The 25,085-nt window shown below is 41.7% G+C and overlaps 1 protein-coding gene across 1 annotated transcript; it reads right to left on the bottom strand.

The window, feature by feature from the left end:
* Positions 1-5,237: 5,237 nt before the first annotated feature.
* Positions 5,238-23,318, bottom strand: LOC139648469 (vesicle-associated membrane protein-associated protein B-like). Its single transcript, XM_071524603.1, has 6 exons — positions 23,105-23,318; positions 17,316-17,468; positions 12,807-12,910; positions 10,415-10,495; positions 9,326-9,505; positions 5,238-7,991 (listed from the first exon to the last, which is right to left on the bottom strand). Exons 1-6 carry the CDS (start codon positions 23,160-23,162, stop codon positions 7,833-7,835), a joined length of 735 nt encoding a protein of 244 aa, XP_071380704.1. The 5' UTR covers positions 23,163-23,318; the 3' UTR covers positions 5,238-7,832.
* Positions 23,319-25,085: the final 1,767 nt, after the last annotated feature.

Below are 25,085 nucleotides of genomic sequence, written 5' to 3'. Positions count from 1 at the left end.
AATGGCTTTTCATAATGTCTCGTGTTCAATTACTAAATCATTTCTAGGAAATTATTTTAAATATGGCGCAGCCATCAGAAAAGAATGAAAGTTTGCTTTTGAAATGTCCAAAGGATGCTGATCGGACGTGATTTATTGCAATAATGAAACAGGAATCCTGGACTATAGACTCAGTGGGCTGGATCCACCAGGGGCTGGATTCTGTCTCCGCTCTGGTGATCAGACTGTGGTCTGATTCAAAGCCCAGATAGTGGGTACGTGTACCGCCATTTGATGAATAACTGTCATATGGCTCACACATTACACAAGGCATTCCAGTGCAGGTCCAACTGCTGAAAACACACACAGAGGGATATCTGATTGGATGCACAGTATATCATTAGAGTGCACCACCGTCAGCCAACAAAATACATTTCACAGTTGCTCTGACAATAAATGAGCCGAGAGGAGCGGCAGTTAGGAGGCAGAAATACTACACATACTGAAGCTGTTCATTCTCAAATCAACTCACTGACAGGCTTGTGCTCTAACTCTTCAGTGTTATGACTGAAACAAGTGAAGCATTATGTTCCACAAGGAGATGTCCTCCATTTGTAATATGTTGACACCTGTTCCAACAAAAAAAATAAGTTAAATTCAATATGGAATATCACTGAACTTATCAGATATATTATGGCCTTTACTTACACAATACTTTGAAGTTAGAGGATGTAGAAAGCTGGATTTTGAAACAATGAGAAATGAAAATGAGACTGTTTTTTTCCAAAAATGGACACATAGCATTTTGGATTGAAACTTTTTAACTGACATCACACCATTCTTCATCTAGGCTATCATCTGTAAGGCAGCATTAAAATGAGGAAATGAGGGGGGAAAAAAGTGTGGTTTCCGAGAAGTAAAAAAAAAAGAAAAAAAAAAAGAAGGCGAAATGATGTTAGTTGGCTTTCTAGTGTTGAACTTGTGGGGACAGAGAGAGAGAGAGAGAGAGAGGGAGAGAGAGAGAGAGAGAGAGAGAGAGAGAGAGAGAGTCCTTTCCAGGGGCTACATACTGTTCCTATTAACTCCTGTGAGAATGGTGATGGCAGCTGCTCGCCCCATGAGGTCATCCTTTGGGGTTGAGCAAGTGTAGGCCTACTTCAGGCTTGGATGAAGAATATAACCAAAAAAAAAGAAAGAGATGAGGAGAGAAGGGGGGGTTGGGGGCGAAGATGAATGGCATCTATCTGTACTCTAATGTGGAGAATCTGTCATTAAACGGACTCCTTGCTCCCTCCGGGGGTCCAGCAGCAACACATGGATCCACCCGGGTTGTGCACTGGAGATGGCTGGGTGGTGATGACGGAGGGGAGGGGGGTAGCGCAGTTTTTCATAGTCTGTTTGCGGTTTCTGCTGCACGCCATAAAGTATAGACCGCCAGGCAGCGAGGAGGAGAGCGCAGGGCCAACCTGTTAGCAATCATGCCTATAGTGGCTCGTTAAAGGCATCCGTTCGACAAAGAAAAAAAAAGATATAGATATACTGTATATATAAATATATATAAAAACGCTGCTCCAGTTTAGTGAAACATCGGAAAAGCAAGCATGACTGCATTCAGGATGGGTTTCTGTGTGTTTACACTGAGTCGGTATAAAGGCAATCTCTGAGTGGGTGGGGAGACAGTTTTAGCTTCTTTAGCCAAGATGATCAGCCCTTGTGTCATTTCAGAAGTTCAGACACATAATGAGAAAGCTAAAGATGGTGTGAAATAGTTTGAACTATTACATGACTTGATATTTCCACAGAAAGCTAAGTAGTTACCAAAAGCAACAGGGGGAATTAAGGAGGATCGCTACAGGTCACATGCGGTCATACATGAGCAAACGGCCAAACTTCCCTCACTGTAGAAGCAGTTGGGTTTCTGCAGCCTAGAAGTTAACTTTGTGTCACTTCAGTTGCTAAGACATTGGTATAAAAATGGTTTGATATTCTATTTTTCACATCAAGCCAGCAACAAATGTGATGCAGAAATTGCGGGAAGCTCCAAGCAATTATTATGCAAGCAAAAAAGACCAAAGTATCGTCTGTGTAGTTCACAACCCTGACATGGGCTGCCACCAAGCCACATGTAAGTTTTTAGCTGGGATATAACGTTTTTTCATTTTTTATTATTTTTCTTATTTCTGTAGTCTGAGCTGGGATCATGTAAAGCTCGTACTTTCAACATGACTTCAGAAAAAGAATGCTCCTATAGACTGAGAAAAAAAAAAATGAAAACAAAACAAGCCCTAAGGAGTTTCCTTTCAGCTAAACTGAGTTTCCAAACCACAAACAGTTTGGTGGGTTAGTCTGACAAATGTTCTGGTAACAGAGAGACCCAGTGCTGCTTTTGGACCGAGGCTCAATAGAAAATGCAGCAGAGGTATGTTTTTTCTCTCCATCGTTTTCTCTCCCATCTCCTGTCTTCCCATAAAAATCTTGCATATGCAGTTAATGCACACGCACACACACACACATCATGGGATGACATCAGCGCAGTAGTACGGACAGCTTCCAAATTTGCACTTTCTCTCTCTCTCTCACTCATTCAAATTTCAAGCTCTGTTAAGAAAATCACATTATTTCTATAAGAATATGAGCTACAGCTGCCCCATAAAAGATAACATCAGCCATAGGTTTGCTGGCTTGGTTGAAACAAATGAGTTCCTGTAAAAAAAAAAAAAAAAAAAAAAAAAAAAATGAACAAAGCGTTGTGTTTGCCCACAGAGCTGCAGCATGGGGCAGCAGCACTCTGCTGCTTGATCTGGTGCCAAACACAAACAGGCTCCTTTCTGTCATGACCTCATGCTTATCTACGGAGAAACAGGGCACGACGTTTGGTTAGACTCAACCGTCTACCAGATCCCACCTATTCAAGATCGCATTCCAGTTCATTCTCTTAATTTTCTGCTTTGTTAAAACTAACTCCTCATCTATCAGGATGCCCCAGATCCAAAAGAAAACCCATCAGCCCTAATCAATTCCTTTCTCCTCTTTTGCAACACCTCCTTGAAATAGAATAACATTATAGACGGACAGTAACTTTCAACATTCCAGCAGATGAGACAAGCTTTCTAACATACATGTTGCCCCGGGACTTATTTTGACAGAAGCATTCCCCCAGGAGCTATCTATCAGCTCTGGTGGCTTGTTAAATCAGGTCATGTTTCGGTTCTAAGGTTAAGATCACACACATGATTGAAAAGGTTATTGCTGGAGAGAGCTGCCACGGTGCTATTCTCCCAGACTGCATCACTCTCTGCCAGTTGACATGCCTCCAACCTTTCTGGCATGCTGCAGCTCTTATTCAAACAGTTATGGCCCCCAAAACTCTTACATGGACCTCTTGGCTTGACCACGCACATGGACTAAGTAGAGAATTTGCAGGATATTTGGCTAATCAATGTGCCAAACAACTCTGCCTTGAAGGGTATTCAGTGGTGCACTTGCTGGGCTTTGAGAGGGAAAATAAATGAAAGGTTTATATATGCCAATTTTATTTAAAAACTGTTGATGAGGAAGAAGATGGATTGTTTTCTCCGTGTATTTAAATAACAGTGTAAAACAATACTCATCGCTTTGCCAAAAGTAATTATGGCACACAGTTAACACCAAGAGCTCAGTTCAGGGGGGAGTGTGTCGGCTTGATGCGTAGTTGAATGCAGTGAACTTGGGCTGCAATGTTTTATATGTTTTCCAACTTGGAAACGCGGCCAGACATCAGGTTTATTGTACAGACCTCAATGAAGACCAGATCCACCGAAACACGGGGCGGGAGAGAAGAAGAACGGTTAAAGATCAGCCACAACCTCTGGACAGAGGATGAAAAGCCCTGCAGCCACTGGAAGACATCCAGTCTGAGGGGCAGAGATCAACATCTGATGTGGTTCATAGTTGATAATAAGAACCAGGCAGGATAAAGTCAAGAAAAAGTTAACTTTGACTCTCATTAATATCTCCCTTTTTGGGGAAATTTGCTCTTTGATTAGCTCTCATCTGTTAACACCCCTTTTATCTTTCTCCTTGGCTCTTATTTTCTCTTCTTTCTCAGGGCGCTACAGCTCTGACCGTTGCTCTCCTTATGACTGGCTGCTTGTAATTTTGATGATCTAGGGATTTAAGCTTATTCTACTTTTGCACGCATTCTATGTCGCTACAGATGAGAGTGTCAGCTAAATGGCTGTAATGCAACACATTAACTTAAAATGTTATTCGGTGCCATTTAACACACAGCAAACTGGAGTAGACGATAAATCCAGTCCAGAAATTAGCTGTGTATTTGAAAGGCAATGAGGCAAAACAACATCAGTCAGCCAACTGCTGTCTGAGCCTCAGGATTTGCATCACACCTTTGGCATTTTAAACCACAGCAATATAAAAATTTGTTGATGTCAGTTGTTGACTCTGTGACCTCTTCTTCAGGTGAGCGGCAAACCCCAGGACCCCTGAATAATTTTCACTCTCTCAGTATTTTGAAACATTCCTTTGTGATTTACCTTGGAAATGGAATATTTCCCAGCTGAACGTAAAAATGTAAATTAATATCGGTTGGTTTCCACCATTGAGCATCCAGCTGCGTCTCGCCATGGCCAAGCCAAACAGCTGAGGAGCTACCGGGCCCAGGTGCACCCCGGGGGGCTCCTGACAGAAACTCCTCCAGCAGCTGCACCATGAGGTGCAGACAGAAACACTGTCTGGTTGTTACTAATACAATAACACTGGATGAATCAACATGATTTTATTCAACACCACAACTGCAGATGTAAAATCCAAGGGGCAATTAATTACCTGCTGGCTATATATTTTAACACTTTTATCCCACTGCAAATAGTGCTACTGCCAAATCAAGCAAACGGGAAAGAAGTAACAAGCCAATATGGCTTTGGGTCTCAGTTGCGGCGTGTCTCTGGTTGTGATGAGAGTGGTAATTGCAGTTTTGTGTCTCTTAACAGCCAGTGGTTGTTATGTTGTGACAGGGAGAGTGCTGCTCTTACATTGTTGTCCCCTGGAGATTGTAATAAGGCTGACAAATACCAAACACATCACAAATCAGCTCTGCCTTCTGACAAGCTAATGTAATAGACAAAACCTGTTGGCCAGAACGGGTGTTTCTGATGGAGTGAACAGAAAAACAGTGTGTGATCTGGTATGTTTAAAGGTGTGTCTTTGGATGAGAGCCTGTGTGCATCTCATTAACAAACAGGAAATTACTTCACACGGAGTTAGGTAGAGGCTTTATTCATTTAATTTATTAAGATGCTACATAGTCCAACCAGGTTGGGTTGTTTTTATACACCAGAGAGACTACTTGACTAGGAATATTAATCTTCTTCTCAGATAGACTTATTTATTTATTTATATACATACAAAACAGTTGCCCGACTGCTTACATTGATCACGGTGATGGTCAGAGACTCCAGGATAGGTCAGTGTAGTGTTTACAATCAGGCCTCGATCGATTAGTATTTACAGATAATTATTTGTGTTTGTTTAATCCCACTTGGAGAACCAAATTGGTGGGGTTTACTGCATCAGCACAATTCAGACTCTGGTAAAATACATTCTCAAATCACAGAAAGGTTCATTAAATACTTTGAAATACTTTCCTGTCATCTTCTAAACCTTTCTGATTCTCATTGTATGGCCCTATGCCGCAAACCCCACCCACCTGGCACTCCAAGCAGGGTAAAATAAATGCTAAGAATTATTTTTAAGTACTATTTGACCCAGGTCTGATCACAACCCAAGATGGGACTGTAGCTCAGGTCTGCTCTGCCCTCCCTCTAAGCAGCAAGTCATCCTCAACCCAACAACTTTACAGAGATACAGTAGAAATACACACTTCTAATTTTTCTCTCTCAATCTCTCTCTCCAATCCATCCTCCTCCACTCCACCACACATGTAGATACAGTGGATTACATTTGTTTCCTTCTTTCAGTTTAACAAAGGTGAATACACTCCTCCCTCTCTCAACACTTCACTCATCACACGTAGATACAGTAGGATACAATATGCCCAACTCCTCTCTTTCACTCCAATAATGCAAAGTAGAATTACACTCCCCAGCTCCAAACTTTCAACAGCATTCTTAAATTGTTTCATCTCACAATTTGCATAATGAGGAAAAGAAAAGCTTTTCCTCAGTATGCAAATTGTGAGATGAAACAATTTAAGAGCATGTCTTTTTTTTCTTTTTTTGACAAAAAAAAAAATACCCATTGGCTCTAAAACAGTACAATGTCATCATATGGTCCCTTAAGGATATATCTAGGTTGTATGCTTCTTTTCCCTCGCTTGCTTTCAACTTAGTGCATTAAAATGAACACAACTTCAAATGCAGTGAGGATATTACATTGATAATCAACTGATAAAATGCAAAACAAACACCAAAACTGTACACAGGCCTGCAGTGGAGTGAAAAAGAGCAAGCTCATAGACAGTAGTTACATGGAGAGCTGGAACAGGGCAGCTTGAAACACTCAAATGATCTCAGACATACATTTGCCCTAACATAACAGAATGTCAACAAATGTATGGCTCAGTGGGAAAATACTTGAAGTTGAAAATATGACAAAAAAAAAACCCAGCAGTATCGCACCTTGGTATAGCTGATGTCAGGGAAACACACAACCAGTCGCCTCTACATGCACCTTCTGTCCATTCATACTCTCTCGCTATATAACTCTATATATACCTCCTTCTTGGCCCGAGAATAACTTGCCCAAACAGGTCACAAGGCAAGGCTTACATCCAGAGAACATAAATGATCCGATCCTACCAATCTGGAGCTCATTGTAGTTAGCTGCAATATTCTTAGATGCTTTAATTCTAAAAACAAAAAATCGTTAAAATCATAAAAATGCAACAAAACAAAACATGAAAGAAAAAAAAACAAAACAGAAAATTGAGTTGTGCAAACCTATAGCCAAAAAGACGTATTATTATCACTCAATGATAAAAAGCAATTAAATTAAGATTCAAAAGTCCAAATCCAACACTCGCTGTGGACGCATGCAATCAAGCATCTCCTCTGCCAACTGGGGAACCGGTGAGCTTTGAGCGACCGGGGAAGGTAATAAGGTAGTGTGGGTTACTTGAGAAAGGAAAAGACGGAAGAATATACCTATGGTATTGTGTCTGACATATTGATCAAGATCGTTCTCCAATCAAAGACAAGCCGGTCTATACAAAGCCTCTGATTGGAGGAGTCAGTTTGATTGACAATAGCCCTGTGTGTAACCCCTACCGCCTCTCTGGATCGTCTCTCTGGTAAATCCCTTCCTTAAAGGGGGTTTAGCTGGAAGGAACACGGCAAACCTGGATATACTGTACAGCAGGGGGATTACGTATACATATACGTAGGCTCTGGCCTCCATCATTTAGAAAAAGAAAATACGCTACGCTAAAATGACATTCACACAATGCAAACTGACTCAATCGCACCACCACTACCTCACCGGCGTTAGAAAATCCATTGGTCTGAATCACTAGCATTAAATCATGTTTCCATTGCCCCCCCACCCCCACCCCCAGAACTGGTCATCTGTATACATGAAACTTCGGGAAGAGGGCCAGAACGATTATGTAATGATTACGTAGAGGCAAGACCTGTAACAGTTGGTTTATTCATAAGATGATGTATCATTTTTCTTTTTTCTCATACATTTCCTTTGAAATTTTTACATAAATGAGACTTAATCAAAACTAGTACCACCCCCCCACCCAGCTGATATGGCATTTCTGATCCAAAAGCCCAGATCCCGTGTTTGTTTCATCCCCCAAAAGCATGCTGCTGCCGACCGAACTGCACTGCGCTCTACCAGACCAAGTAGCCCACGATGACGCCCATCACAAAGTAGAGCGCGATGAGGGCCACCATGCGGGCGCTCAACCCCTCCTCTTTCACCGCGCCGACTGAGGAGGAGTGCTGAGACGACATCACGTTACTCTTCCTCATCCGCAGACCATCATCCTCCTGAGTTGCGGAGGAGAGGGGGGGCGGAAAAATGGTGGGAGAAGGGTAAGGATCAAAGGGGGGGGAGGAGGGTAAAAGAAAGAAGTGTGTGGGGGGGGGGAGGATGAAAGGAAAGAAGTGAGTGTGGGGAGAGAAAGAGGGATGGCAGCGATGAGACAGTGAAATATAGAAAGGGAAAAAAAGAGAGACAGATAGACACAAAAGATGAGGAGAACAAGGGGGAAAAGAGATGGTCAGTTTATCAATCAGTCAGTAAGATAAGGCAGCAGTCATTCATTAATTCAAAGAAATGGGATATGCTTAAATCTCCATCTGACCCAATCCCCTCAAGACTGCAAAAGGCGCCAGGCTTTCACACACTTCATTTCCCAGCAGCGGGTGGGGGGGCTCTCTGTTAGTTTAATCTCAGCCACAGGAGCGGCCAACAGTCGTTCTGCCTCTGGCAAGAACTTAAAGAGGAGGTGGTGGTGGTGGTGTTGGGGTGGGGGGGCTCTCACTTGGCTGTCTGTGATGTGCATGTGTGTGTGTGTGTTTGAGTATGTGCATATGTTTGTGTATATGCGTGTGACTCATCGCCAACCAACCCTTTAAAAGTACAATTTTAAACCCTACTTCAATGATTGTTGTGATTGATGGCATACTCATTGATGGGTAAAATTGCCTTATGAGCTTCGGACCCAAGGGTCTGCCACTGATTATGGATTTCAGCGGTTACACTTACCCCAAACCTCAATCTTAAGCTTACTGTCTCTATTCAAATCAAGGCAGCAAGGGGGAGGGGGACACCACAACATCATTTGTAAGCCCTACTTTGTGTGACTCAACCTTCCATTTAATTAGCTTATCTTGATTACAAATATGACTCAATGCAAAATATAATCATGAAACGCAAAAATTACTTTGCAGTGATGTAATCTGCTAAATTTGATAAGATGTGGGGGCTTTTCTTTGTGTAAGAAGAAGAATTGCATTTCCCGTCCATTCCTGATTTAAGTCTTAAGCTGGGCTGAGTGGTTGAACCATGTGTTACAAGTTGCATCTTAAATGATACTGATTGGCCATTGCTGTAATGATGTATGACTTGTATCTAGTTCCTCCCCTATTTGTATTAGATCTGTAAATGTGACCAAGTAATATACATAAAATTTGTTTTTGTTCTCCATTTGTTTTTGTTACTCATTTCATTGTACTTATTTTATGGTCCATTTATACTATATACAACTATTTTTGAACGATACTTGTGAAACACTTTATTGACCATTATTAACTTGGAAAATCCAGTAAATTTAAAAAAAAGAAAGAACCACCTCTGGCCCTTGAGTGATCTCACTCACCCTGATCTGTTTGTTTTCTTCCCGTAGCCTCTGAGCCTCCATCTGCAGCCTCTTACACTCCTCCATGATCTTCTTCACCTCCCCGTCATCGAGGGTGGAGCTCATGGACTTCATAGACAGCGTGGAGGACTCCGACTTCAGCAGGCTGGACGACATCATCTTGTTGGACTCCATGTCATGCTGTTGGCGGGTTAGAGAGGGCCGAGTTATAATGGATGAGTGGACTGTTGATAAAAATGCTGATAAACTCGGCGATCCTGACCGAAGGCCTGGCTAGCCTGTACGTATGCGCACACACACACACACTCTCACACACACACAGAAATACAATCTCCAGCCTCCTATCTCTATGTTTATGCTGGAGTCCACCCAGGGGTGCCCTTCATAAGTGGATCAAGCTGGTTCTTATCAGCAGTATCTCTGTCTAACGTTGGTGCATTGTGCAGACTGGGAGCCATGTGTATGTACTGTATCTTATAGCTCATAACGAATTGAAAACAACAACAACAGGCCGTTTTCCCTCCTGGTGTTCACGAAGCCTGTAGACTCCGCTCATATCAGGAGGAGATAATGTCTCTACAGCTGTGTGTGGTTTGGAGAAGAATCACAACAATAACAACCTGCTTGTGAGAGTGGAGAGAGAGAGAGAGAGAGAGAGAGAGAGAGAGAGAGAGAGAGAGAGAGAGAGAGAGAGAGAGAGAGAGAGAGAGAGAGAGAGAGAGAGAGAGAGAGAGCAGCCCATCGAAGGGCTGAGACTGCAGCCAGGGGGGAGAGAGCAGGGACTGGAGGAAAGGAGGACAGGACGGAGAAAGAGGTGAGAAGGGAGAGGGAGATTGAGAGAGACGGGCAAGACAAGACAGAGAGAGAAAGAGAGAAAGTTAGTGAGAGAAAGGAGAGGAGAGAAGAAGATCGAGAGAGACAGGACAGACAGAACAGACAGGGGACTAGAGTGATAGAAGGATAGAGGGAGAGACGTGCGCAGCAGAGCAGTAAAGACGTGAGGTGTTGGGAGATAGAAAAAAGGAAGAGACAACAAGGAACAAAAAGGAGGGAGGCGGAGAGAGGAGGGGAGGAAGAGCACGTGCTTACCGTTTTCTCATTCTCCGCTGGCAGCTCAAAAACACACCTCAGCTTGGAGTCCATCAGCTCCTCTGGTTTGGCCTCCTTCCACTGGAGACACAGAGAACCAAATTAAATTTTGATTTTGAGTACCGACACATTATTTTTGTATTCAGACAAGCCCACGCAGAACACTGCAACGGTGCGAGCAAATCCAAAACCAAAACAACAGAAATATTGTTATAGTGTCTATCTATCTAGGTGTCATGTTGATAAAGCACATAAGGTGCTGTAAAGTATATTAAGAAATAAAGACATAAGAAGGCAAGGAGAAGGACTGTGTGGAGGAAAAACAGAGTGAAAGGAAGTGGTTGGCATCAGGATTATGGTAGCCTACATTACAGGAGGAAAGCTCAGAAAACCCTCCTGCTGAGTTTGAAGCTGCACTACAGCGGTCTCATCCTCAGATCACTGAGCAGGAAAACCAGGGACAAAAGGAAACTAGGCCTGTGCCGACATGAAAATCTCATAGTACGATTATCTTGGCCAAAATTATTGATTGATTATTGATTGATTGATTACCCTGATAATTATTAATAAGATGAAAACACGTTTTAATGTAAGACTGTAGAACTCTGTGTAAAATATTTGACTTTTTTCTTAAAAAACAAAATTGCAAATGCTGGTTTAGCTTATAAAAACTGTAAGGATAGTTTTAAACAACACATAAAAACTCACAAAACAGCATCTTAAATAAAAGTAAAACTGCTACTGGCCTGGATGCACGTTAAATAAAATAAAACATCAATGCTGACAGGAGAGAGAGCTGTGGCTGTGCTGTGTGTTTGAGCTTGTTATTCAGCCTCCCAACAAGTCGCCACGCATTTTATTACCGTGACCATCATGGTGGTCACGGTAATAAAATTGCGTTGCGATGTCATAACCGTTATTGCTTTTTTTTACTGCGATATAGAGTAACACCAGTTATTGTCCCATCCCTAAGCCGAACCTGTCCAGTCCACTACAACGCAAAGAATCCCTGCCCAGCAGGTAGAAATCTACTGTTGACAAGGAGAAAACAGTGGCTGAACACATTTGAAGAGTTTTGTTTCAAAATGAAATACTGAGATACTGACAATAAAAATGATACCTATTCCTACAAAATGACTGATAGCACTACATTAGAACTTATGGTACTACTACTACTACTACTAGGACTACTTATGGTACTTTTTAAAGGATATTAGGCAACTTGAGTCCTTGGTTGACAAAATAATACTTTTTAATACTAGGTTCTCTATGATTTCTAGATATTGAAAGATGAACTTTACATAATGATTGTTTCTAGAACGCATACAGTATGCAGTATGAACTATTTGTTTTCAATATAACCATCAAAAAGGGGGGAAAGCATTAAGATTGCTTGATTTATCTTATCATTCAGAAGATGTTAGCACCTTTAAGGCTGCTCAAGGGGTCAAAGTTGAATCGGGCACGCCTCCTGTGGTTCAAATGGGGCGGCAGCAGCCTGGAGGTTAGAGGAACAGGCTGGTGATTCCAAGGTTGCCAATTCGAATCCTGTACCAGCTGGGATCGTGGCAAACGTGGCACTGTTCAGTGGCGCTACTGTGGTAGCACTCTGCAGCTGGCAGGTGTTGATAGTATAAATGTGCGTAACTCTCCCACTCTCCCTTTGCAAACAATCCTGCAGGCTGTGTGTAAATAAGGCCGTGTTCTTAGTCAACTTGCATTTTTTACATTTTCGTCAGGGCTGCTCTATTACCAGGGAGATCAGCTCTGTCCATTGTTCTCCGACTCCACGTCTGTTGTGAAAGGGGGGAAACAACAGCGGAGATTTACCACCAGGAGGACAAGTTCCTTCTGTTGCACTCTTCCTACGATCCCACCTCTCACTGTTTCTCTAACCTCTGTCACAAATATGGGCTTGCACAATAGCCCACTGGGTTTCAGGCTCTGCCTCTGCACAGTGTCTCTTGTCTAACCATTGCTCAAGTTGTGTGTGTGTGTGTGTGTGTGTGTGTCACAATATCACACCGAATTCTCAAGACACTTGTCAGCATGTTAACGATAATTTACGACGGTACACTGGCCAATGATAGCAGCAGTGAGACGGAGACCACACACACTGTTATGACTAAACCGTGCTCATTGTGTTCTTTATTGCTTTGTGTCAGCACTGCGACACAGGCCCTCATCCAGGCTGTGAGTTGCTAATCGACCGCCTCTTCCTCACAGTAAAATTCAGGGTGTATTTTCTATCTTAGCAAGAGTGGGGTTCATCTGAGCGTGTGCTTGTGTGAGAGACTGTTCTGTCTGTGTGTATTAATGCAAGGTATTTTATGAAAATGGCTGAACCATGTTGGTGGTGGAAAATAATTTGAAGAAGATGGAGTACACTCACCACTCCCTCCATGTCAGTCATGTCAGGTGGCGCCAGCAGGGACTGAACCATGAACTTGTGTTTGCTCTTCTCATTGGGGTCGTAGTCAAAAGGCTGCAGCATAACTGAAATACAAAAAGACAGTCATTGTCAGTGTAGGAAGGAAAATATAAGGAAAATATACATTCTTAAAACCTAAGGCGATAATTTCACAATGTTTTCCATCACCCTGTATTTTTTTTTTAATCATGCCTTTGAGAAAAAAACATTTTCAAAGGATATTACACAAATATCACAGCAAAACTGTATGTCCCTGCAAGGATACTATAGTGATACTATAGGAGATTAAAAAAAGAAATACCATTAAGCATGATAAGGCCACAATAAACTCACTATTGAGTATCACAGACACAAGTCCATATAGGAATATTGCAGTGACTTTTTTGGTAGGGCTCTCTCAGTTTTATTTTCCTTTTTTTAAATCTCACCCTCACTTCTCGTCCTCAACCCTCGGAAATGATTATAAAGATCCTAAGGAGGATGTGTCAGATGGATATCTTGTTAGCATCATCCAAATCACAGCAGACAAGCAGAAACACAATTTGATTTGTGGGTGAAGCAAAGCAATAAAATCTGCCTTCCCAAATACGAACACTTATGGAATGCCGGCGACTAGGCCCTTAGTTCACTTCGTCAGCAACTTTCCATCTCTTTCCCTTTCTTAACTCAAGTGTTCCAGTTCAACTCCTTGGATTAAAGAGGAATTAGTGAGTATCAAATACCCATATATTTGTCAAACAGTAAACTAGGGCCTCAGCAGCTTCAAGGATTTTACTCGCCCCTGCTGCTCGGAAAAATGGTGGAGATGATTTATTTCCATGTTCGTGTTACCATGACAGCGAAACACTGATGGATCTACAAATACCCCGGGGGGTAATCTTTCTAACAGCTTCCAACCCTGTTGTTTTTCATCTTAACATTACATATCGCTCTAACAAAAAGCAGGTGTGGGGTTGGAATACTACTTTAACCCGTCACCACATCAGTCCTCTCAGTCAGTGGTGTGTTATTTGATGTCATTCCAATGACTGAAAAGGTATTTTACAGCTGTAACGATGATTTAAAATGATCACTTTCTTATGTCAGCGTCTAAGTTAAAGGGGCTGGGAGTCCAGAGGGGATGAAAATGGCTATTGATGGGTGATCTTATTCTCCCTTCATTACTGTTTTTAAAAAGGAGCAAGGCTGGAATTCAAAGGCAAATTTTGACATCAATGCCAACTCTGTGTGCAATGCATGCGTGATTCTTTGGCTTTCATTAGAAACAAATGACCTCTTAATTTCAAAGCCAGTGTTGGTGTTCTCAGATGTGGCTACCAGGACGGTTCTCATATATGGCACATGCCAATTCTCCCCAGAGTGGAAAACCTCAGAGTTGTAGTGCGCCATTACAGCAATCAGGGCAGTTCAATATTGCAAACCAGAACCAGACGGCGGGAACAGATTGAGAACGTCCTGTTTCAGTCAGGCCCAATTTGCACGGCCATCCACCTTGGGTCCGAGGGGACAATACTGGAGAATGGAGGCAGGAAAGCATGTAAGTTCTTTGAGGAACACTGAATAACATAAAAGGGTCCAAAACCAAAGCCTCAGTCAGATGGAAAAAAATATACCCTCCGTAGGGGGAAAAAAATGAGTTAAATCGTCTTTGATCTACACACTTTAAACAGGCCTTGACAAAAAGCTTCTTCCACTGATGGCATAATTTAGTATTCTTACTTCACACTGGGCGATCATTCATAAAACTCACAGAGGCTAATTGCAGTCAACATGGTCAAGCAGGATGGTAATCTGCATGTTCGCCTGCCTGCTTGTTGTTGATGAATGGAACATTTAGACGGGCGCGGTAGGGAGGTTAAGAGAATTTTCCTTTCCTGTCACTAATTTATTACGTCCCGCGAGAAAAGATGTTCACAACAGAATTAATTAAATATTTATCTTTAAGTGCTTATAGTGGTCTACCAATGGTTCCATTCCATTCACAATGACCAGGCAGAGGGAGAATAATTCTACTAATGGGCATTAAGGCACCTACGGGGAAATCGCATTGGGCCAAGGCAAGACTCGCTATAACAGTAACCTATTCACAAACCTTTTCAGAGGAAGGGAGCTTATCCTCAAGCCCTCCCTGTCTGCCTTGTTCATTATTATTCATAAGGAAAATCTGGTCAGAGATCAGCAAACCTACCGAGACAATATAGGGTGGGAGTGGGAAAGAAGCTAAAATTTTGGGGTTTCCGAGATACAGGCCTGCAGGGAAAACTCACCAGGACCTACAAGTTATACTCATAAAACTCCTTTATATTCAGGCTTCTCAGGGTAGCAAAGCTGATCTCAGACTCCTGATTGTGCTCTCCTGGGTCCATCTTATTCAATATAATTCAGCAGGAAAAAACTGACTATAGACTAGGAAACCTATTCCAGGGTCACCAGCACTTACTCCATCACACTTTGGCAGGAATCAACCACCATTAATGATCCAATTCTGTTCTAAGAATCTAGCTGGCGGGTAAAATAGTGAAAGTGGCTTGCGAATTTTGGAATAAACCAGCATGTGTGGCATGTGGACAGAAATGTGTTGTGAATATGGACCCAGATGTTGGGTAATTATCACATGTGACAGGAGAATCTGTTGATGATGAGTTTCCTGTGCTATCATAATAGCAGGCACACTGGAAATGTATTCCCTGTGGAAAGTATGGTTGTTGGACTGGCAAGCTAATGAAGATAATTGCAACAAAAGAATGTTATTTTGCTTCCCTAGGAATGTTGACATGTCCCGAGAGTTTAACAGGTCCTCTTGAGACAATAAAGAACGTCTGACACACTCCCAAAAGAAGATCAATATTTGTTGACACAAGGATTTTGAGACATTCACGCCGCATATTTTTCCATTGAATACTGCATAACACCAATCAAGCTCAGCAACATTCCTGTGGCGAGGGCAACATTTAACATATAAAGTTTCGGGTTTAGCTTCAAAAGCACTGTGTGTGTATCCTTGGCTAAGCCAGCAAATGACACATCAGGAGTTTGTAGGTATCCTGTGGCAGGCCGTTCCCTTTCGTTTGTTCCGACACAAGTAAAGTTCTACGTAGCTTTTGTGCTGCTCTGTTTACAATTCGAGACCAGAGACCTGACTATAGACTGCAAGAGGTTACAGCTCCTATACAGTATTCTTGGACCCATGCTATTTAGCATAAACCTGGGTTTTACGTTAAAGTTACTTAAAGTGTGTGCAATTTCGATGCACAAATCATCTGCGAGACTCAAACTTATGACCCCTTGTCATCCTACTGAGTCGGCTGCTTTGATTATACAGTAATTTGCAAGCCGGAGCTCTCCCTGTAGACAGGTTGGACAGAAAGAGGTTAAAACTCCTTTAATCGATAGTGACTACATTCTCAACACAGACTGCTATCCTTATGGGACTCAAACCTTCGACCTTCCTCAGCCTAATGAGGGTGACAAATGATGGCGGCTAACAGATTGGACTGCACTGATTTGTCGCCCACTACTGACCGCTGTCCCCAGTGACACAGTGTGCAGGAGGTGATACCAGATCCGGGAGGTTGTAAAACGAGTCTGTGGCTGTAAATGGCAGTGGTGGCGTAGCCTGGAAACACTAGCCTGTACCTGTCTCCCTCCAAGAGTACGGCTAGGGATGAGGCCTGCCAGGAAGAAGGACCGGGGAGAGAGGAAGGGGGAATACTGGGGAGGAGGAACGGGATGTCAGGGGTCACCATAGGCAAAAAGTAGTATGTGTGTGTGTGTGTGTGTGTGTGTTTATGTAAAAAGAGAGGGAAACCCTTTAGAATTCTGGGGTGAGAATGGGTTGCATTGCGGGAGGAAAAAGTTATGACCGGGCTTAACTTCCTTCCAATATGGTTATTCTCACAGATATGCTCTTGTTTTAAATCAAGATAAAAGACAGTCACAGAGATCCGGATTTAGGGACCCCAGTAGAGCTGGGTTTAAAAAATTGATTTTCTGATTCAAATCAATCTTCATTTGAATGATCCGATATCGATTCATAAAATCCCGAGATCGATCTTTTAATATATGCCCAATATATTCCTGTAGAGTCTGTAGAGTTGCACAACTTGCACTATATTGTGTTGCTGTAGTGTGTTGGTCATGTTAAATAAAAAGTACATTAATGTAACTGCTTTGGGGTCAATTCTTAATGTAAAATTAATATTTTTAATAATGCACCAGGTTAGAGGGTTCCTTGTACAATTTACAGCATTAGTTCTCTGAGAATCTCTTTCATATCCAAGCAAAATTGTATTGTAAGTGAAATATCCCTAACTGAATTGATATTGAATTGAATCGAATCAAATCGGAAATCTAATCGAAACCTTGTGAATCGGAATCGAATCGATTTGGGAAATCAGTGGCGATACCCAGCCCTAGACCCCAGGCTACTTTAACATGGCCTCTCTCCTGCCTCGTACCATCATTCCTTACCTGAGACATTGATTGAGGTGCCTGCATCGATGATACCGCTGTTTGGCCGGACACAGTACCGGCGTGGCGCTGTCGTCTTCACCTTGAAACACACATTCCTGTCTGTAGGGTTGGAGAGCTTGAGAGTCGTGGTGACCACGTCTGAGAACGGACCTTTGGAGAAGGGAGACAAGGGGGGCAATTAGTCTGGGTTTCGGGAGTTCAGGAAGACACCTTTATTTTCTCTTTGACAAAATATGCTTTTTCAAAATTATACAATGTGTTCTGAATGGGATTTATGGGAGCTTCCGGTTATTAAACATTCTCACCAGATATAGGACTAGGCAAACTTAGTTCCAACTGAACTAAAACAAAAGAAGAACACAAAACCTGGAGTTAACAGCAAACAAAACAGACTTCTTTTCAGGTGGGACTGACATCTACTGGTTAAAAGCATACTTTTGGAATTGCAATCTGGTATTGGCTGATCTTGGTTACCTGTGATGTAGGTTACCTGTTTTTTTTGCTCGTCATGGATCAGCCAATAGCAACCAAGATCAGCCAGCAGCACATTGCAAGAGCGTGGTTTTTTAACCGGTGGATGTCTGAAAAGTAGTCTCTGTGTTTGGTTTCCCTTTAAGAACTTTTCAAATGAAACACACGTAAAGCTAAAAATATTATAACAGATCAGATATTGGCCTTTCATATTTTCTTTCCGACATGATGAAATTAACAAATCACTAGTCGGAATATTCTAGTTTAGTTTAATTGCACAGTGATAATACACAGAATAGAAGTAATAAAACAAGGTGATGTAACACAATGATAAAACACAGAGGAGAGAAAAAAAATCGATTGGTGCATGAGATAAAAAACAAGGGGCTTATAAAAAACAATGAAGATCAGAACAAAGGCAAAACTAAACTGGATAAGAGAAACTAAATGGCAAAAAAAATACAGTTGTATCAATCAAAAATGACAAAATACCATTTATCAATCAAGTTTTGTGAAAGTCAAACGGTTGGAAAAAATGAGTGTACACTGACTTGAGCATGAAACTGCCACTGGCATACAAACTGAGCCCGTAGCATGTGTGAGCTGTAAAGCTCTTGTGAACTGTGCAGCAAGAAAGCAACGTACTAATCAAAGCAAATGAGTGTCTCTTAGTCAACTGATCAAAAGACATCGAAATGCAAATCCATCATAAGCTGCTACAGAAGAAGCACCAGTTTGAGAAAAAACACTGACAACAGCTAAAAAGAAAAAAAAAAATCACCCCTCAGGCAGGCAGGGCTCTGTACATGAGATCAAAGAAGTAGGCAAGATTTGCAACATCATGTCTTAATACTGACTTATCAAGAAAAAGGCAGACTGGGGGCTTTAAAGTTCAACCACTGAGGGTTTCTGCCTAGTGCCTACTAAACATAATGTAGGTGTGTGGAAAATTGTATTATTGGTTGTATTATGATAAATTGTAACATTAATATTTTGGCACAATTTCTGTCCCAATATAGAGCGACATCATCCATCTTACATTTTCAGCATAGTGATAGGCAAAATTGCTAAACATTTAACAGAGATTTTACCAAAAAATGCACTGTTCTATATACAGCAGAGCCTGGCCAATCTGAACTCTGCAGCAATGGAGGCTTTTCAAACCGCTGAAATGTTCGGATAACTGAAAAGACTGAAACACCAGTGGGCAAAGCTTAAAAATATGAGACAACATGCATGCACATGCATTTAGGCTAAGACTGCCCTGTCAAAGTCTAATTGGACATGGCTTTAATTATAACAAATCCAAACAACTGCCCACAATTAAGGCCTAATGCCACATATTTTCTTCAATTGACCTGAGGTTTGGATAAACATTGCTTTTACTGCCAATTCAACTAGTGAAGATTTTTAAGAATTTTGACTGAATGTTGCCCTCAAGATAAGTTCAAATCTCTCCGTTTCTCATGTTGAAACCAAAACATTACAACGTCTCAATAACCCACACTGTTGACTTGAGAATCAGAATACTGTCAGTATCACAATCCAATCATATCATGGCCTATGCATCATGACATGTGTCATATTGTGGGCCTATATGGTTAGGATGCTTAGTAGGCTAAACCATGAGAAAAAAGATAGAATCACTTCGTAGAATCACTTCCTGGATCACTGACCACTATAAACTAAAAAGAGAAGCCAATGTTTTTTTCTGTCAGCTCACCAAAAACAGTGAACTGTGCGCATACAAAACCATACATCACAAGCTTCTAGTTCTCCGGCATTATAAGCAGAGCAGCTGAAGCAGTTAGGCTTTAACTAATTACAGCTAGCATTGTCGATGCAGACCACATCTCTGGGGCTTTTGGAGGGCCAGATGCATTAACGTCTGAGCAGCACAGATTCGTCAATAATGCTGAAACCCTCATAACAAAAGCCACAGCAATAGAACACTGTGCCAACTCTAAGAGGTGAACTAAGTTTAAGTGGGTTATCCATCCAGATGCAGCAATAAGATTATCAAAGCTTTTTTATGGACAAAGTTAGGTCGCTGACTTTTTTGCGTTCATCCTCAAAGATATTGCACCGTTGTTTTATCCTTTGCTTCTGTTCTTCCCTGTTCTTATACAAATTTGTTGAATTTTAACTTTCCAATAAATGTAGGTTTTTAATCTGATCTAGGCCTATGCCTTTTCATACACCTAGGCTAGTCTATATTTTGGCACCTTTTTTTCATCTCTTAACCTCTTGGAATGCCTTGAATCACAGTGGACTCCAGCTACATACAATTTGTTTTGTAATAATCTCTTTTAGTCTTGAAATTATAGGGCGGTCAAGGTAATGCTCAACTTTGATTAACATCTGAGGTAACAGTGGAGAAATTGAGGACATGAGGGAGGAGGTGAGGGGGTGGGAGGGGGCGTGGGTGGACAAGGGCATAACAACCAGCAAGTCTCTTTCTTCACTAAGCTGTGTCAAATCACTCCACTTAGCCCTGCTATTCATAACTATATGACAGGGGAAGACAAGCACCGCCAAACAGACATGCTATACTTTTGGCTGGAAACACAGATATATGGACAATGTATTGTCAGGAATATTGTCACATGTCAGGAACATTTTGACAATGTCAATAATTTGTAATAATTTGTAGTGGTTAAACCCAAAATGGTCTATCACAACATAGATGTGGGAAAATAAAAGTAAGGAGAGTTATGCATGTGATCAGACAGCAAATTAGACTTATTGCAAATTTTGCTGGAATCTCTTGGAATCCCCTCAAGGACTTAAGGGGGTGCGCCTAAGGCCTTATTGCAGATGAACAATCATTTGCATCTTAATCCAAGGGAGAGTGAATGAACCACAAAATTTGGCATTGGCATATATTTCATATCTTTTTCATATCTTATGTTGTGAGCCGGCAGCACCTATCCTGTTGGCAAAGCAGATAGCTGACAACCCCATATCAGGTCAATGTAATGTAATGTAAGTCCCAGAATAAAGAGAATCAATTGAATTTCCCCTCTGGTTTATGTTTTTTTCATATTACTGCTGATTACATTAACAGAAAAGCTTCTATCAGTTGGTAATGAGGGCTCATACAAGAAGACAATAAGCATCAATTCATACGGCCCAATTTGTATTTTGGAGTTTTACAGAGTCGTTAAAAATCACCTTCACTTGCCTCAGCGGGCAAGTGAAAAAACACTAATACTGAACTATGCATTTGCTCCCCAACTTTGAATCTTGCAGGCAACATTTAAGGCAACCGGTAACCTTATGCTAGTATTATAAAGCTCACAACTCAGTCAGGTCAGTGCTGGTTTTGTGAAACCCGTTTTGGTGAGATCCAAAATGTGTTTAAAGCAGGTCAAGCTACTTGACACTGAGCAACAACATAGCTATTTAGGGCCTACACAGTAACTGTTCCCCTGGCACCCAAACAAGCATTAAACATTTCATTAATGGGTGTTCAAGAGTAAATTAGGCTAAGATTGGTTATACTCAAGAAAATGACAACATAATCTAAGGGTGGGGTATTCATGGAAATCTTTGAGGATTTAAGTCACTCATGTAATGAAATAACACATCAGCACACTCCAGTTGCTAGGATAGAAAGGAAAAAAAGTTTGCATTTGTCCATTTGAGGGACGGAGAGGCACACTGTGCATGGAAATGTGGAATAGAGCTACTTCAGAATTAGCACATATTCCAGATTCTAGATAAGGTTTCACCTCCCAAAACATCCACAGCAACTGACACTTCCTTTCCCTGTTGAGCGAAGACAGAGAGGAAATTCAGACCCTCACAAGCCTGGCTCAACATCTAAGGGGTTTCAATGAAAGGGACTCACGCCACTGACTACTGTACACCTGATCTACAACTTCCTTAAAGTACCTCGGGATAGGGTCCAACTCACGGAAACCACAAACGCAGTTAAAAAAGTATTCTGAAGGGCTGATATTTGAGGCTGTGATCTTTCAAGGGTATGGTTTTATAAATAGCAGATCAAGAGTGGGAAGCTGGGTGTGTTTTGCAAAAATTAGTCAACATTAGCCGTGAAAAAGAAAAAAAATAATGAAAGGTGAAAAAAACAATCCATTTCCTCATCTTTGAGATTCTTTGGTCCAAAGCTGGTCTCAGCCTAGGTATAACAAGTTGCCAGTGACAGACCTACTCTATAGCCTATTCCCTGCAGTTTCACACTGCATGCCTACTCATTAGCTGAGGCCTAATTGGCCACATGTGATTCGAGGTATGGTTGAGCAAGGCACAGACTTTCTTCTGTCCAGTTAACATGCATGCATTAAGACGTCTGATTGATACAACACTGTGGCAACTTACAGGCTCACAGTGGGTCCTATCTCAACAGTTCTGGACACCTGATTACCATCCACAGCACATAGATAGGCATCTCCCAACTAACACTGAAAGCAACTGATTTACGCTGAATAAAATTGAAATATGCCATTACACTGCCATATTGGAGGGACACAGTAAATGACAAGAGACAAGTTAGCAAGCTAAAGCCTTACTGAAGCTGCACATTTGTAAAATGGATTTATGATAGAATTGAATGAACTGCAGGTCCTTCAGTATTATTTTTCTTCTTTCCCCTGGCTGCAGTTACTTAAATTAGGAATAAAATCTATATAATAACCATATATGAAATGTTATTTGGGCCTAATGCAACGTGACATGTTGCAGTTTTATAGTAAGCGAACTGCTTCACTACCTATTAACTACTATAAAACCTAAATGATGACGATGGTGGTCATGATGGTGACCTGTAAAACAGACTAAGAAGCAAAGGTTGCCCAGTTATTCAGTCCTGGGAGCTGTCATGTTATTAAATGACAGCTGGCTGTCCAACAGAGCGAGACAGCCAATCAGAGAACTAGCTGATGTTAGCTAGCTAGACCTGCTAAGGATGTTGCAGCTTGTGCGCACTGTAGGGTTAGCTATTTGTAAGGTAATTCATGCATTTGATATATTGACTACTGTACTGAGAAATATACTTTCATGTCTTTCGTTTGCACACTGCTTACTGGCAGCTGCTGCAGCATATATGTCTGACAGGGCCTGGCTAGCTTAGCCATTGCAAGCTAATCCAGCTAACTAGCTAGCTGCCGAGCTAGCAGTTGACCTGTCGTCCTTTTAATACACTGCTTCTTCTTTTCAAACGAAGGCAATATTGTCAGGGTACGTACTGCAGCTTCTCCCCGACTTGATGACGGTAGCACTGGCCTGTACCCCCACCCTGCTGGCAGAAATAGCTCCCCCCTTCACGTCAAAGCCGGGCCCTCCCCTCTTACCTCGGAATTTCAGTTCGTGCTGAGGCTCCAAGAGCAGAACCTGTTCTGGCCGGGCCATGTCCCAACAGTTGAAGTGGGCTTATCGCAATGCAACCAGTTTCTGTAGGATACCCCTTGTTATGATGTTGTTGAATACTGCAACGTCTGGAGTTATTTCTTTATGATAATTAGCTGTGGTTATCCTGCCCCCCCGGTCACTGGTGCTACTCGAGCTACTAACGGCTGTTGTGATGCAGCAGGAAGGGAGTGAGAGAGAGGCTGGTGACGTCACTGCCTCTGCATAGCCACTCAGCGGGGAGGGTGACGGGGTGATGATGCCAAGGGTGCATCTGGGGCTGTGAGGGCCACCAAGCGAGGGTGGATGGATGTCCCAAGAATATGCAGATTTACTTTTCAGCCAAACACTATAGCAGCTGAGTTTACCAGTAACTCCTCCCTTCTCTGGTTGAAGGCGTGCTAATTGGTGAAATCAGCTGGTGTGGTGTATGGTTGGAATGAAAACCTGCATACAGCCATGGGCCACCAAGGTGCATCATTAATCTTCCTCCATTGCTGCTTTATGAGTTGTGCAATAACACGGATGCATGGAGTAGGATGATATTCCCACACTTCACTTCTAGATGGAAAACAGCTCCATGGCTTTATTTGCAAAGTTAGGCAATGGGAACTATATTCCAGTTTGCTAATAGCTTTAGATGCTAGGCACCTGTCAAATGTTGGCTTTTCACACTTCCACTTCTCTTCTGCAATTTTCCATGAGTTCCCATAGTATTCTCACACTGTGATGTAATGTAGGCAACCCACCAGTGCGCACTCACACTAATGAATTCCTACTCTGATTAATCACTCACACTAATATTGATACCTCAAGGAATATAACATGATAACTAAGCCCTTAATTAGTGAAGATATCTTAATTTACTGTCATATTTTTCATATCTCCCACTTAATCAGAATAAAACAAACGTGCAGGCAAAATGCTCATGCACTGGACTGGAATATACATACAACCCTACTGGGGGTGTCTGACTATGAACTTGGTGTTGAGAGGTTGTCTAACCAATGTTCTGCCCTCTCAGCACTATTCAAAGTGCAGTGAGAAGCCCTCTCCCAGTCAAACACATATCTCAAGTGTCATATTTATATATATAGCCAGGGGGCTGGTTGCCAGCAGAGCAACATAACCAATTACTAACAACATTGTCACTGTATCCCCAAGGAGCAAGTTAATACACACACATCCCCCACCTGCCCACCGCAGGACAGAGCGAGAAACTGTTCACACAGAGACACATACACACAGGCTGCATGCAGGACACACACACATAAGTACATTTGTCAATCTTTTTTTATTAGTAAACAGGTTGACAATTCCCTTTTTACACATTCAGAAATACACTGCCAACAAGTGTTTTCAGGCATTTTTGTTTACAATCAATATGAAACATAATAAAAAGCTAAATATGACAACTACAGTGCTGATGGAATTACTGCAAATGGTGTACAATAGTATATTATGGTCTTACAACTTACTAGAATAGAATATAGTCATTCCTTTGTGTGCAATTTGATGGTATCTGTCTACAGTGAAAAATACACATAATTAACATAGATTCATCACATTCCTAGGGCCAGCCCAAGACTATTGGTATTTTTCCACATTGTCAAAGCAAAACTGCCACACAATTTCTAGCTATGCCTCCTGTTTCAAAATAAGGGAAATCTAGTCACAAAGCAGTCATCGTTATCAGCTTTCAGACATTTAAGTAATTACATGGTATGTCACTTTAAATCGATCATTATATTACATCGACAATAAAAAATGGTTAATGATGCATGGTGTAGTAAAATGGCTTTGACATTATTTGGCACCATGTTCTGCATGGCAATAAGAACTGAGCAAACAGCCATAATCTAAAATAGCAGGAGGGGACATTAACAATCCTGACACCATTACAAGAATGTTTCATCAAGTGATTTC

This window comes from Centroberyx affinis, unplaced genomic scaffold, assembly GCF_046629955.1.
Source record: "Centroberyx affinis isolate AG114_WGS23_722 - 3 ecotype Tasmania unplaced genomic scaffold, CSIRO-AGI_Caff_v1 ptg001206l_1, whole genome shotgun sequence".
NCBI classification, from domain to species: domain Eukaryota; kingdom Metazoa; phylum Chordata; class Actinopteri; order Beryciformes; family Berycidae; genus Centroberyx; species Centroberyx affinis.
The sequence above is the reverse complement of the archived record's forward strand: the minus strand, read 5'-3'. Positions and strand labels throughout refer to the sequence as shown.